Here is a 13,542-nt window from a genome sequence, read left to right as displayed (position 1 = left end):
ATAATAATAATAATAATAATAAGCAGACACAACTTCTTCGGCATACTGGCATTGTTGGTCTTGGACGTGCCTTTGAGGATGCGTTGTGTTTGTTTAATGGAACAGTGGAGTCTGACATTTTGAGTAATCCGAGTGAGGTCGCTGCCCCTAAACTCATGAAGAAATTGGCAGATATGTATTTCACAAAGATTACCGCTTCTGCAGAATCTGCTTATTCTTTAACTCCTCGACAATCAGCATTGTGGAAATCACAGCAGGGTGATCACACCTCTGCTTGGCTCCGGGCGGTTCCTATTTCGGGGTTGGGTCAGACGATGAACGCCAAGACTTATCGCTGTGTGTTGTCCTATCGGTTGGGTGTTCCATTGTTCTCTATCTCGACGTCGTGCTCTGCTTGTTCGAGGGTTTTTGCTGGAGATATTTTCGGTGATCACGCGGTGTCTTGTGCTGGTATTGTGGGTATTAAACATCGGCATAATGTTGTTCGGGATACCCTTGTTGATGTTTGTTATCGTTCTGGGATTTCAGCGAGAAAAGAGGTTGACATTGGGTTGGCTGGAGGGAACGACGAGGCCCTCAGACCTGCGGATGTGTTACTTTATTCATGGGATCGTGGTCGCGATGTCTGTATTGATTTGACAGGGTCTTCTCCTTTGACACAGTCAGGGCTATCTGACTTTATTCCTGGGCGGGTTGTGGCTGATGCTGCTCATCGGAAGCGGGTTAAGTATGAAGCTCGATGTCAGGCGATTGGATATGGTTTCATTCCCTTCTCCTTTTCTTCGCTTGGGGAATTAGAGAAGGAGGCTGTTGCGTTACTGAAGCGGATTCAGAGGTTCTCGACGACGCAAGACATTGGGGCTCGTGCTGCAGCTCATATCTTCACTAGGGTAGGATTTGCTATAGCTAGAGGAGTGGGGGCCCAGATTGTATCTCGGCTTCCCACTAATTTATTGTAGGTTGTATGACTTTTGTTTTTGATAATAATAATAATAATAATAATAATAATAATCATAATAATAATAATAATAATAATAATAATAATTGAACGAAAATTACAAGCTTTTAGCGTTTGAAAACAAACCTAAATAGAGCTAAAAATAGCTCTTGTAAGTGCACACATACTATAATAATAAACTATTATAGACTATAGAGTTAGAAGTATCTTTTTATAGGTAGTATAAAAGAAATAAAATTACAAACCTTGTAATATATATTACATAAAAATTGATAATTAGACATATTAATGATCAAAATATATGTATTGATGAGAAGACCAAAAATTGATAATTAGACATATTAATGACCAAAATATACGTATTGATGAGAAGACCAAAAATTAAATGACCTTTAAAAATATAATTGACAACTAATACGTATTGATGAAAAGTACCTTATTTGTGTCAAGTGTGTACATCACATTATTTATATTGATATGTAATCGTGTACTCGTATCTGCTACATACACTCAAAATTATTCAGAGACTTGATTTCATGTGTCGAACACATATATATTCATGTCTAAGGCGTGTTTATGTTTGATACATGCATGTCGAACACACAATACTATACATCCATTATGAAGTTATGCAACAAGACAACGAGCTGAGGTACTTAGATCAACCATGGTATCACAGTTAGCACTTGTCACTCAACCAAGTAGCTTAATCCTAAACTAATTATTTATTATAGACATCTTCTGTTTTGTTTATAAGACAAAAGTTAGCATGAAACGTTTTTTGTTTCACCACTCAAAATTCAAGTGTTTAAAGGCACAAAAGAACATGATTGTGCATTTGTGCTATATGCTCTATAATTGTGTGGTTTTAAAGCTTTAAAGTGTTTCCTTTTTCTTCGACGAGGAGTTTGAGTCAAAATCAGAATTGACGCTGTGATGAGCAAATTTTATTATGCATTTGATATCAAGTAGATTGAAGGCTTTGAAGCATAGGTATGGTAGGTCGGTGTTCTAGTATAAGGGCATGTTCTCTTGTTCAGTTAAGCTCCAATCAGTTCAGTTCAGTTCAATTTAGTACAATTCCTAATTTCCTTCTCTCATAAAATATTCAGTTCAGTTCAGCTCCAATCAGTTCAGTTCAATTCTGTTCAGTTCAACCCATTTCAGTTAATCATAACAAGTCCTAAGAAGAGTTAGGAATGTGTTTTATTATTTAGGTGTATTGTCTAAAAGTTATCCAATGTTATGAGAATCTTAAACTTATACTGGTATATGTCAAGGTACTTCGTAGACTCTATCTATTTTGAGTTCTTGCAAACTTAAGAACTTTATATTGAAACTACCATAAAAATGTATTGGAAAGAACGAGTGTACTCAAGTACTCAAATGCATCATTACATAGGGTACACTCAAGTGCTCTACCTAATTTGTGCGTTTGAGGTGTTTATATATTTTAGTGTTTTGAACTATGGGTGTGATTATTAAGCTCATTATGAATTATGAATTATTTTGATACAAAGCTTGTTATCTATATGTTGTAGTTACTCAAATTTTATCTTTATCTAATCACCCTTTACAATTAAAATAAATTGAGTTGCTTACCTTTTAGCTTCTAGTAATAGAATGAAATTTGGCATCTCCAATTAGTACAAAAACGGTTTTTGAACCGTTTATATTAGGCCAAACTAATTAATTTGTCCCTAATTGAATAGTGGGGTCTGCATATTCAATTATTTATTGGAGACTTTATTAAATTAGTCGGAAGTAGTGTGAGCATCTTACGCAAGCAATGAGCTATAAATTGAGCTCCACCATTAGTGCCATATATAGAATTAAAGTAACCAATCACCAAGTGAATTAAAAGCGATGATGATAATAAGATGTGTACACCAAACAAATAATTAAATACTGTTATTTTGGATAATTTCTCACAATTTTATGTAATCAATCATGCACTATCTTGTGCATGTAACCACAATATAAATTCAATACGGAGTATGTGAGAGCTAAGCTAGAATTTACTACGGAGTAGTGTGCTCATAGTCAGATGTATGTGTGTATGTAATTTTAATTGGTTGAAGTCTTGGAAGTGGTACTAAAAATGTAAAATTAAAACCCATCTACACTATTTTGCGGCTCTCCCTACACAGTGACAAAGCTAATTAGGTTGTTATACGTATAGTATACTAATGTATAAATAAGTAAACTCTATTAGATACGGAGTATATATAATGTAATGTTACTGTCTTCACACCATAAAAAGTGTACGATCGATTAAACAACCACGATACTACAAAAGAACAATGATGAATGATGATCATAATATAAATGATTAAGAAGCATGACCCAAACGGCCAAACAACAAAGAATGTACGTTGTGTTGAAGACACCGTACATTTTCAATCTTGATTCAGACATTCACACAAGCCACAATCCCAAGTTGGCCACAAACATGTGACTCTTGACTTTATACTTTCATTTCATTTAATTTTCTCACATTTTTATGCATTAGTGGGTCCATTTTATATTTCCTCAATTTGACTATAGTTCTTAGTTCTTACACACTTGGTTTGGAATGTTCTTACTATTAATTGCTATTTTTACTTTTCGATCTCTAACTTTTACCGAAGTTATTGTTCATCTTACATAATGCCTAACTTTTTACGTAATCTATGCCTAACTTTGGTGCAGATTACTGTTTTGGAACGCTAAGTGTGACATAATCAGTGACAAATTCTCAATTTATGAATAAATGGATTACACATCCTCAATGATTTCATGTTGATTAATGGTTTACTATTATTGTATTTTTACTTCAAGCCAAGAGGTGAGAATATTCATGACATTACATATTGCAAGAATTTGATCACTATGACACACTGGGAAGTAAACCTAGTTCATGTCTATCGAGAGGGTAATAGAGCGGCGGATTGGTTGGCCAACCGCGGAGTCATTCAGGACTCTCAACTGGTATATTTCACTAATATCCCGGTAGAACTTAATAGTATCTTAGAGGAAGATGTAAGAGGTGTGGCCTTGCCACGGCTCATTCCTCCTTAGGTAGACTTCTTAGGCTGTTTTCTTTTTATGCTTTTTACTTTCTGCTATTAGCTTCTGTTTTCTTTTCTTCATTGGTGCTTGTAACCTCATTGGAATCTAAAAATAAAAAAATTAAAAAAAAAAAAATTAAGAAAGTCACTACATACCATATCAATTTTTCAAAGTATGTTACTCCAATAGTTACTTAGAGCATATCTATAGGTTTAACTTCTCGATCTGTTTGTTTCTTAATATATTAAATAAGTTAACTTTTAATGAGTGTAAAATAAATATAGACTATTAATTTATCAAGAAACAAATGAAGTTTAATACTTCGTATAAATGTTTTCTTATAAATTATTAGTGGGAAAAACTAATTTTAGCAATTTGCTCAAATAAAACTAGTTACAATGGTAGCTGAATTCTATAGTAATAATTAAATAAAGAAATATCACTTATCAAATATTGTATGCATGTATAAAGCTACAATTTGCGGTAGCCAACTATTATTGTAGAGTTTATGGCTTGAGACATTGTACCTTGAAAATCTTAAATGGCATTATGGCAAATTGGCAAGCCAAGCTACAATACCATGTAACTTGTCATATATTCATGAAGATGCTTAGATGCTCTTGTATGTATAAAGGAATTGCTTACAAATTCTTTTAAATTCTAAGCAAGTAGCCTACCACTAGAGTGAGTATATTAAATTACTTGTTCTCAAACAAGCTACATTGAACTAATTGAATGATTAATTAAATGAACTAATAAATAAACCCGCCAGCATTGTAGCATGAAAAATGACATGATTTGTAACTTGTTATTGGAGATGTTCTTATTAATTTGTGAATGTAATTGCGGATACAGTGGTACATTAAAAATAATTTTTTGCCATTTTCTCTTTCTTTATTTGGTGCGAGCCAAAGGGATAGGCCTAGAGGGTGGTCACCTATATGCATTTACCATGCATGTTCACTTTCCCAATTTAAGACCTTTCTTTGCGTGAAAGAGAGAACAATTTACCTAAGTGATGTAACAACTAAGATATCATTCTATATTTAAGAGGCAATTAAAGAGAATTAAGTTTACCAGAATGATATGAGATTACAAATTTCAGCTTTTCTATACAAGTATATTCCCTCATACATAGAAAAGATGCATATGTACCATGTTAAGGTTAGGGGACACAATAATGAATTTCACCAGCATTCAACATACATTAGTGCTAACTAACTCAATATATACCCTTGTACATATACACTAGCTTTGTATATGTGTGAATGTGTGCACAATATAGTACGAGTAAACGAGTAATAATAATATAATCAAACAAACTCACTTATAAACTCAACCAATGTGGGACAACACACCACTCAAATGTGGACTTTCACATGGACTCAACATCAATCATATCATCTGAGTCATACAATATATACAAGGCGAGTCAATTTAAAATCTAAGAAATACATATCGAATTGGATAAAATGAATTCCACCCTAGTATAGATGTATAACTTCAAAAGTAATAGGTGCAGTTAATCTAACTTTCCTATATGCTCTTTCCATTTCGATGTGTTGCTTAGTTTTATTAAACATGTTCACTTTTAGGAAGAAAGAGATTTAGAACAACCTAACTTTATATAGCACAAAAAATGCCAAAAAGAAAATCATATTAACTCGAAATAAGTATGAAAGAAATAGACGGAGCATATGAAAAGGAAGACATGTGCCAATTAAATCCAAGTAGAATGATGTTATGATAATAAACCCTGAGAAACTAGCATTTCAATAAGACTTTGAATTGAGTGCGAAAAAACCATGTGCTTGCATACATTGCATTAATAATTGGAGAAAGACAATAAGACGACATTACTCCTACTATAAACGTGGATCGTTCATTCTTCATTCTAGTGTAAAAAAATCATCATCGATCATCATCAACAATACAACTATACAAGTGTAAGATAATAATAATCACGCGAGATAAAATCTTACATTATTTTTTATGTCGACACTGGATTACAATATTCATGTTTGAGATGTAAGGATATTATAAGATTTGTTTTTCCGTTATTATTAAATTAATAAACTTCATCACTCTTTCGCTGGTCATGTATGTTCTCTTCAATTAATCTATACAACTAAAGTAAATTTTACTTGTTTGGATGATTATTAATAATAGTTCATTTCACGTCTCGTGTTTTAATACTCATGTTTAATTAACAATTGTGGCATTGAGGTAATTTATAATTAGCTCGTTGTTACTCGTGCTGAAGTGCAAGAAATGGTAGGAATTTCTCACCCATTTTCAGAAACCATACTATCTTAGTAGTTGACATATATGTGCGAAAGAAATACAATCATATGATATCTTAGTAAATTTATCTTATATTATAATATCAAAATATACAATTTTGCTATACTAAAATATCATTGAAAATATTGCTGCACAATCTTTCCAAATAACACACGTGAATACTTATATTAATCAAAGATGAGAAAATTAAACACTTTATGTCTTTATAAGGTTGAGAGTCTAACTAGCTAAGTCACTCCAATAACCAAATGATATTAAGATGAAATTTCCCTGGGTCTTGTGAAGAAACCCAAACTCATATTTAACATTGTATCAAAATCAGGGTCATAATGACTTTAATATACATTCGACCAAATGTATACATGTGTGAGAGAAGTTTAAAATTACACTTTGTCTCTATACGAGACATCACATGTGGGTGACGTTGTGCTGATTAAAAAGAGTTTACAAGTGTGTATAGAAGTGTTGAGGCATAATCTTTACCTAAAATTTTTTGATATGCAATGACCACAAAAACACCAATATTGAAATAGGACGAAAATTCATCTACGTAGAAGATTACAAAAGCAAGTTAAAATCGTCATCGCTTAGCCATAAAAGTATTAGCTAATAAGGTAACTTGGTCCATTGAAAAGATTACAAAAAGGCAAGTTAATATCGTTATCGCTTAGCCATAAAAATTGTAGCTAATAAGGTAACTTGGTCTATGAAAAAGATTATTAATAATCAATGTTGAGAAAAATGTAATGAAAAAATGCATTAGTCCAAAACAATATAATAATCTTGAACAAAAGTGGAAATATGTCAATCAATAATTGTTTATTATTAATCGCAATAATAATAATAATAATAATAATAATAATAATAATAATAATTTCACGTAATTTGTTAATTTAAATAAAAAAACAACGAATAAAAGAAGAGACATTAGTTTCAAAACTTCAGTATAGTATATTATTCAACTAGATTACTAGAGCAAGTATCCCAACTTAATCGATTCAAAGAAACATTAGAAATAGGACTACAGAATACAGATATCTTGGTAATCGATGACAGCAATGCGTACCTAGTTCCCGTGTAAAAGAACGTAGTTCATGGAACACACATGCATACCAAGGAGTGCTTGAGTAGACACGAGAACAACTTTTGCTGGTGCACACAACATACCCTCAATGAGAGTCTTACACTCAAAACTATAAGATCAATTAGAATGGTGTTTTTCACCCGAAATTAAGCAAACAATCAAATATCCACAATAATAGTTGGTAGAACTACGGTAGTTTTCCTATTTCCGCTAGCAACCCCCACTGGTGTTTTTGGGGTGCTCATCTAGCAAGTTACTATTTCTCCTCAACAAATCTGCTCAATTCAATTCTCTCTTCATAATAATATGACACATAGCAGTTCCATGCATACTTTCCACCAATCTCTAATCAAGCTTAGTGATACATTTTAATTTATAATTAGACTAAGTTATAATGATATTCTCTATTAATTTTCCTATATAAGATACATATACATCTCTAACTGCACCTCAAGTAACATGATATACACTTTTAACTACACCTCAAGTAACATGATACATTACCTACAACGACAGTCAACAGCTCAACACCAAGCTATAATCGTATTCTTTATGAATTTTCTTATCTAAATAGCTGTATGTTCCTCAATAGTTAAACACTAAGGTGCAGTGTGCAGCAGCCAAATACTAAATGTTGCTAAATTTTAATCCAACCTATTATCAGACAACACCATGGAATCATATGCTTCCACTCTTACCAATTGATATTACAATAGTAGAATATTAGCATTAATTGCAAAATTATTTAGATCTAAATAATTAATAATTTTGAAGATAGTATAAATTTAACCAAATTATACAATATGGAGTACTCTTAAACCGAGAGAAATTATATTTGGAAGTCAGATAGTTTCTTATAAATTCATAGTAATGTAGGAAAAATAAATAGAAAATAACATAATATAATAATTGTCTTAAAAAAGAATATACTCCATATATATAATTTAATAATTTAAGGTAAGAAAATGAGAAGGTTCCAAAAAATAAGTTAAGATAAAAATAAGAATATGATGTCAGCAATTGATTTAGGTGGGAAATTTTTTTACCACAACTTGACATCTATACAATTTAAATAAAAGATGATGTCAGCGGTTGTTACTTTAGTTATATTTATAGATTAGACCAAATGTATACATGTGTGGGGGAGTGTTGAATTTACACTTTGGCTCTATACGAGACATCACATGTAAGTGACGTCGTGCTAATTAAAAAGAGTTTATAAATGTGTATAGAAGTATTGAGGCATTATCTTTACATAAAATATTTTTGATATGCAATGACCACAAAATTACCAATATTGATATAGGACGAAAATTCATCCATATAGAAGATTACAAAAGGCAAGTTAAAATCGTCATCCCTTAGCTATAAAAGTATTAGCTAATAAGATAACTTGGTCCATGGAAAAGGTTACAAAAGCCAAGTTAAAATCGTCATCACTTAGCCATGAAAGTTGGAGCTAATAAGGTAACTTGGTCCATGGAGAAGATTACAATTCCATACTAATCAATGTTAAGAAAAATGTAATGAAAAAAAAGTATTGGTCCAAAACAATAAAAAAATCTTGAACAAATTAAAAGTGGAAAAATGCCAATCTAAAATCATTTATTATTAATCCCAATATTAATAATAATAATTTCACATAATTTATTAATTTTTAAATAAAGAAAAAACAACGAATAGAAGAAGAATCCATCGTTGGTGTAGTCTCCTCTCCGCCCATAGTAAAAAGAGCTTATCCTTGAAAACACGTAGGATTTGCGGCACACACTCACCCACACAACACACCATTACAATTTGTCAACTCTTATTTTTTTTTCTCTCTCCTCTCCCTTTAAAAGGAGAAATAGGTGACTCCCTTAAAAGTCGCTTCTTTTCTTTCATTTCTATTTCCACACACATTTTGCTTATTCTCCAAGAAAATATTTTCACTTTCTCTCTCCTTTTTTTTCTATTTTCTCTCTCTCTTCTCAAGCTCTTATCATCTTTATTTTACCAGCTATCATCTACCGATTATAAGGAGATAATCAACAGCTCAAGTTTTTCAAGAGATTCATTTATCTCGTTTTTATTGAAGATTTATTAATATAAACAAAGATTGATTAAAATGAAGGTGGTTTGGTCTCCTGATAATGCTTCTAAAGCTTATATTGATACCGTTAAATCTGTAAGTTTTTCTTCTTTTTTCCTTTTCATCTTTTGGTCTGATTTTTGGTTTTATTATTTGATCCTTTAACCCCTTCATAATTCTTTTTGCTTCACTATTTTTTATCGAAAACAAAAAAAAAATTAGGAATAAATAAATAAAACTAGGTTTTGGGTTAATTCATTGAATAAAAACAAAATAAATTCAAAATAAATACGAGTATCTATTTGTATTTCTGCAACTAATTCAAAATCCAAGATTTTGCTTTTATCAAGAAACGTGTAGAAGTTTTTTTTTTTTTTTTTTTTTTCCTTTTGCTTTAAGTTTCATTTTATTATGAATTTCTGTGAATATTTTTTCCAAAAATGAATTTCTGTGAACAGCTAACTAACTTTTGTAACTTCCAATTAAAAACTACGAGTAACTTTTTGTAATTAAGTTTTAACATTATTAATTTATCTTATTAAATATCAAAATATTAAAAAAAAAAAAAAAAAACCACGGGGTTAAAATTTTCGTCTCTTAATGTTCTTCCAAGACTCGATTATAACGTGTTTATATTTTTTTGAAATGGCAGTGTGAATTATACCAAGAATCAGGAGTAGCAGAACTAATATCAGCGATGGCAGCAGGATGGAATTCAAAGCTAATAGTAGAAACATGGTCAAATGGCAATTTTACCCCTCGAAGCATCGGTCTCGCAATCGCAGCCCGTCACACGGGGGGTCGTCACGTATGCGTAGTACCCGACGATCGCTCTCGTTCCGATTACATGCAAGCGATGTCATCCGTCGTACACAGCGTACCAACACCGGAGATTCTTGTCGGAGAACCGGAAGAAGTTATGTCCGAACTGGAAGGCGTTGACTTTTTGGTGGTAGATAGTCGAAGGAGAGACTTTTCCAGGTTCTTAAGGTTAGCAAGGTTAAGTAATCGAGGGGCAGTTTTGGTATGCAAAAATGCTCAGGTTAAAACGGCGTCGTCTGGGTTTAAGTGGAGAGGAGTTCTAGATGGAGGGAAATATCGTGTGGCACGCACTGCTTTTTTACCCGTAGGACCGGGGTTAGATATCGCACACGTGGCAGCATCTAACGGTGGGTCTGCTCCATTGACGAAGAAGAAGCGTTGGATTAGACATGTGGATCAGATTTCTGGTGAGGAACACGTCATCAGAACTACCTGAGATATTTATGTTTTTTTTTTGAAATATCTGACAAAAAAAAAACAATATTCGTAATTTAGGGGGAAAAAAAAAAGAATGTGTCTTTATTTTATTTGAATTAATTTAATTTTGGGAGAGGAAAAGGGGATATTGTTGACTAAGTAATAAATGTAAATATAAATGACTGTTGCTTCTGAGACATCCATGCAAATGTTTGAGAAGTGTGTAGTATATGATAATGTATGTATGGTCTAATTGAGATTAGGCTATATCTTTGTACAGACTAATTTAAAATGAGTGATTATGAAGTTTTGTTCATAGACTTGTTGATGACAATTGGTTTTGTTTTAAGCTTATTCGTTAGTCGACATGCATGTTTTGATTTAATTTGTTCGGGTAGTAGTCATACATGTACTATGTTGTACTTATGTACGGTGTATACTTTTGTATGTTCGGAAAAGTTATGTCACCCTAAGTAATACGATGTACTTTGTAGGCTTTTGATCCATGCCAAAACTATTATGAGCTTCATTTTTAGTCTTAAAACTTCAAAAAAAAAAAAAAAAAAAGCTTATAATTACTTCCTTGATGGAGTATATTATTTCAAGTGAGGCATTTTATGGGTTTATGGTCACTCTTGAAAGTTTTGCCTAACTATTTTCATAATCTTGCACCAAAATTTTTTATTTTATTTTTGTCTATAATTATTTGCTTCAAAATAAAATTTAATTGTAGAATATATTGTAAAATCCAATTAGGTAATTGCAATTAGGACACAAGAGCTGAGAGCAGCAGTTGCACGTAATGAAAAATGGGTTTGGCCAAATAAAATTGAAGGAATATTACTGAGAATATACGTTATATATATAACAGAAAGACTTGCGTGGACCTGGTCCACAATAATGTTATTGTGGACCCGAGATTTATACACACGCAACTTACATTATTTTGAACATAGTGACCCTTAGTTTTTACATAGTAACCTTATTTTTAACATATTAACCTTTATTAAATCTAGTATAACATTTAATATTATTGTGAACTTAAAATACAAAGTTATGACCCTAAATTTAACATAGTGATCTTTATTATTCATATTAACCAAAATATAATTTTTTTTTTTTTTTTTTGAAAACCACCAATATATAAAATATTACATTAAACAATTAACCTCTTATAACCTATATATTGCCAAAATGACTTTTAATTTATTTCAACATGGAGATCTTTTTTCTATTGTAGTGACCCCTTTTTTTTACTAATAAAACAACCATAATTTCCCTAATGTTAGTAGTCCACGATAAATTAGTGTGAACCAGGTCCATTTAAGAATTTGTAATATACTAAACACGCGCAGTGGAAATTTAACAATACTGAAGTTACTGAATTATAATACGGAGTATCAAATATCATGGCGTGTTTAGATGGATAAACTATCTAAAAGAATTGGGTTTAAAATTCAAAAAAATAGATATTAATGCATAATGCATTGACAAAGGGAGTGGAAAATAGGATTGTGGAAAATTTTAGCTCAATACGTACAAATTATTTCATTTTAATTGGTTTTTGTTTACTTACTTTAGCTTGCAGATAATTAGTAAGAAAATTAACTATGTAATGTAATAAATTTAGATAAATTCAGACAATTTCATGTATAAGAAAAATGAAAATTAACTATGTAATGTAATAAATTTAGATAAATTCAGACAATTTCATGTATAAGAAAAATTTAAATTAGTCAAAAACAATTGAAATACTGAACATACCACTCAAACGAACAATTTGAGCAGTGACCGTGTTAGATTTTATGATGACATCTCTCATTCTCTGATATATCAATCCAATCTAGCTTTGCAAGTGAAATTCGATCAAAGTAAGGGGGAGGATAAGAGAATCCTCAGTTTCTCAGACAGCCTATACGATACACCCAAATGTATTTAAAAAATTCTAAGTTTGTCGCCCCTAAAGAGCCCCTAGTGGAAAGACCAAACTCTTAACACTAAGCCAATATCATAGGATATAAATTACTCCATACTAATATACGTAGTACTTTAATAAGTACTCCCTCCGTTTTTTTTTATATGCATCACTTGCATTTACACGGAGTTTTAGAAAAGTTATTTGCTTCAATATTATATTGTGCAAGTGGGGCAAGTGGATGGTTAATTTATTTTGATAAAAGTACAATGTGGGTCATGAAATAGATAGTATGTGAGAGAGAATGATTTATTTAATAATATAAGTGGGGACCATGAAAGAGAGTGAAATGATAAAATATTTTGAGTGGGGTATTTGAGAAGAGAGAGAGATAATAAAATATAGTATAAAGTTACCAAATATAGAAGGGATGTATATATAAAAAAAACACCCCTAAATAGAAAGTGATGCATATAAAAAAAAAAACGGAGGGAGTATTAATTAATGATAAAAAAGAATTTACATAGCATTATAACTTTTGATTTCTAATAGGACTGAACACGAAGAAATTATAGTTATGTAAAGCTGTTTTTAAGAGTATATAAGAATGGTAATGTATGCTAGGCATAGGGCAAACAATGGAGCAAGTGAGTGGCCGCTGAGTGACTAGCTAGCTAGCTAGCTACTAACTTAGGTTGGCTGAGGAAATGGCTAGGTATTACTGTCGGAGTGTTGCGCAAGGGTTGTTGAGGAGATTGAGGATCTTGCGGCGTTGATATTATTGTTTCACCCCGTCTTGTGTGTGGCCAGCCACACCGTGTGGCCACTTATAAAAGAACAAAGTAACTCATATAAAATTGACCAAGTAACCTTGTAATACTAGATGAGTAACCCCTGTAATACTAATTGAGTAATTCTAT

The 13,542-nt window shown here is 31.7% G+C and overlaps 1 protein-coding gene across 1 annotated transcript; it reads left to right on the top strand.

Annotated features, from left to right (window-relative positions):
* The first annotated feature begins 9,271 nt into the window (after positions 1-9,271).
* LOC145595963 (uncharacterized) lies at positions 9,272-11,023 on the top strand. Its single transcript, XM_081652398.1, has 2 exons — positions 9,272-9,564; positions 10,121-11,023. The coding sequence occupies exons 1-2, from the start codon at positions 9,505-9,507 to the stop codon at positions 10,724-10,726; spliced, it is 666 nt and encodes a 221-aa protein (XP_081508524.1). The 5' UTR covers positions 9,272-9,504; the 3' UTR covers positions 10,727-11,023.
* The last annotated feature ends 2,519 nt before the right edge of the window (positions 11,024-13,542 follow it).

This window comes from Chenopodium album, chromosome 2 (genome assembly GCF_948465745.1).
Source record: "Chenopodium album chromosome 2, dcCheAlbu1.1, whole genome shotgun sequence".
Classification (NCBI taxonomy): Eukaryota; Viridiplantae; Streptophyta; class Magnoliopsida; order Caryophyllales; family Amaranthaceae; genus Chenopodium; species Chenopodium album.
Note: the sequence above shows the minus strand (reverse complement) of the source record. Positions and strands in the feature narration are given on the sequence as shown.

Coding starts and splice junctions, on each gene's coding strand:
- LOC145595963 (XM_081652398.1), top strand. CDS start 9,505: ATGAAGGTGGTTTGGTCTCCTGATAATGCTTCTAAAGCTTATATTGAT. Junction 9,565..10,120: donor ATATTGATACCGTTAAATCT/GTAAGTTTTTCT, acceptor TTGAAATGGCAG/TGTGAATTATACCAAGAATC.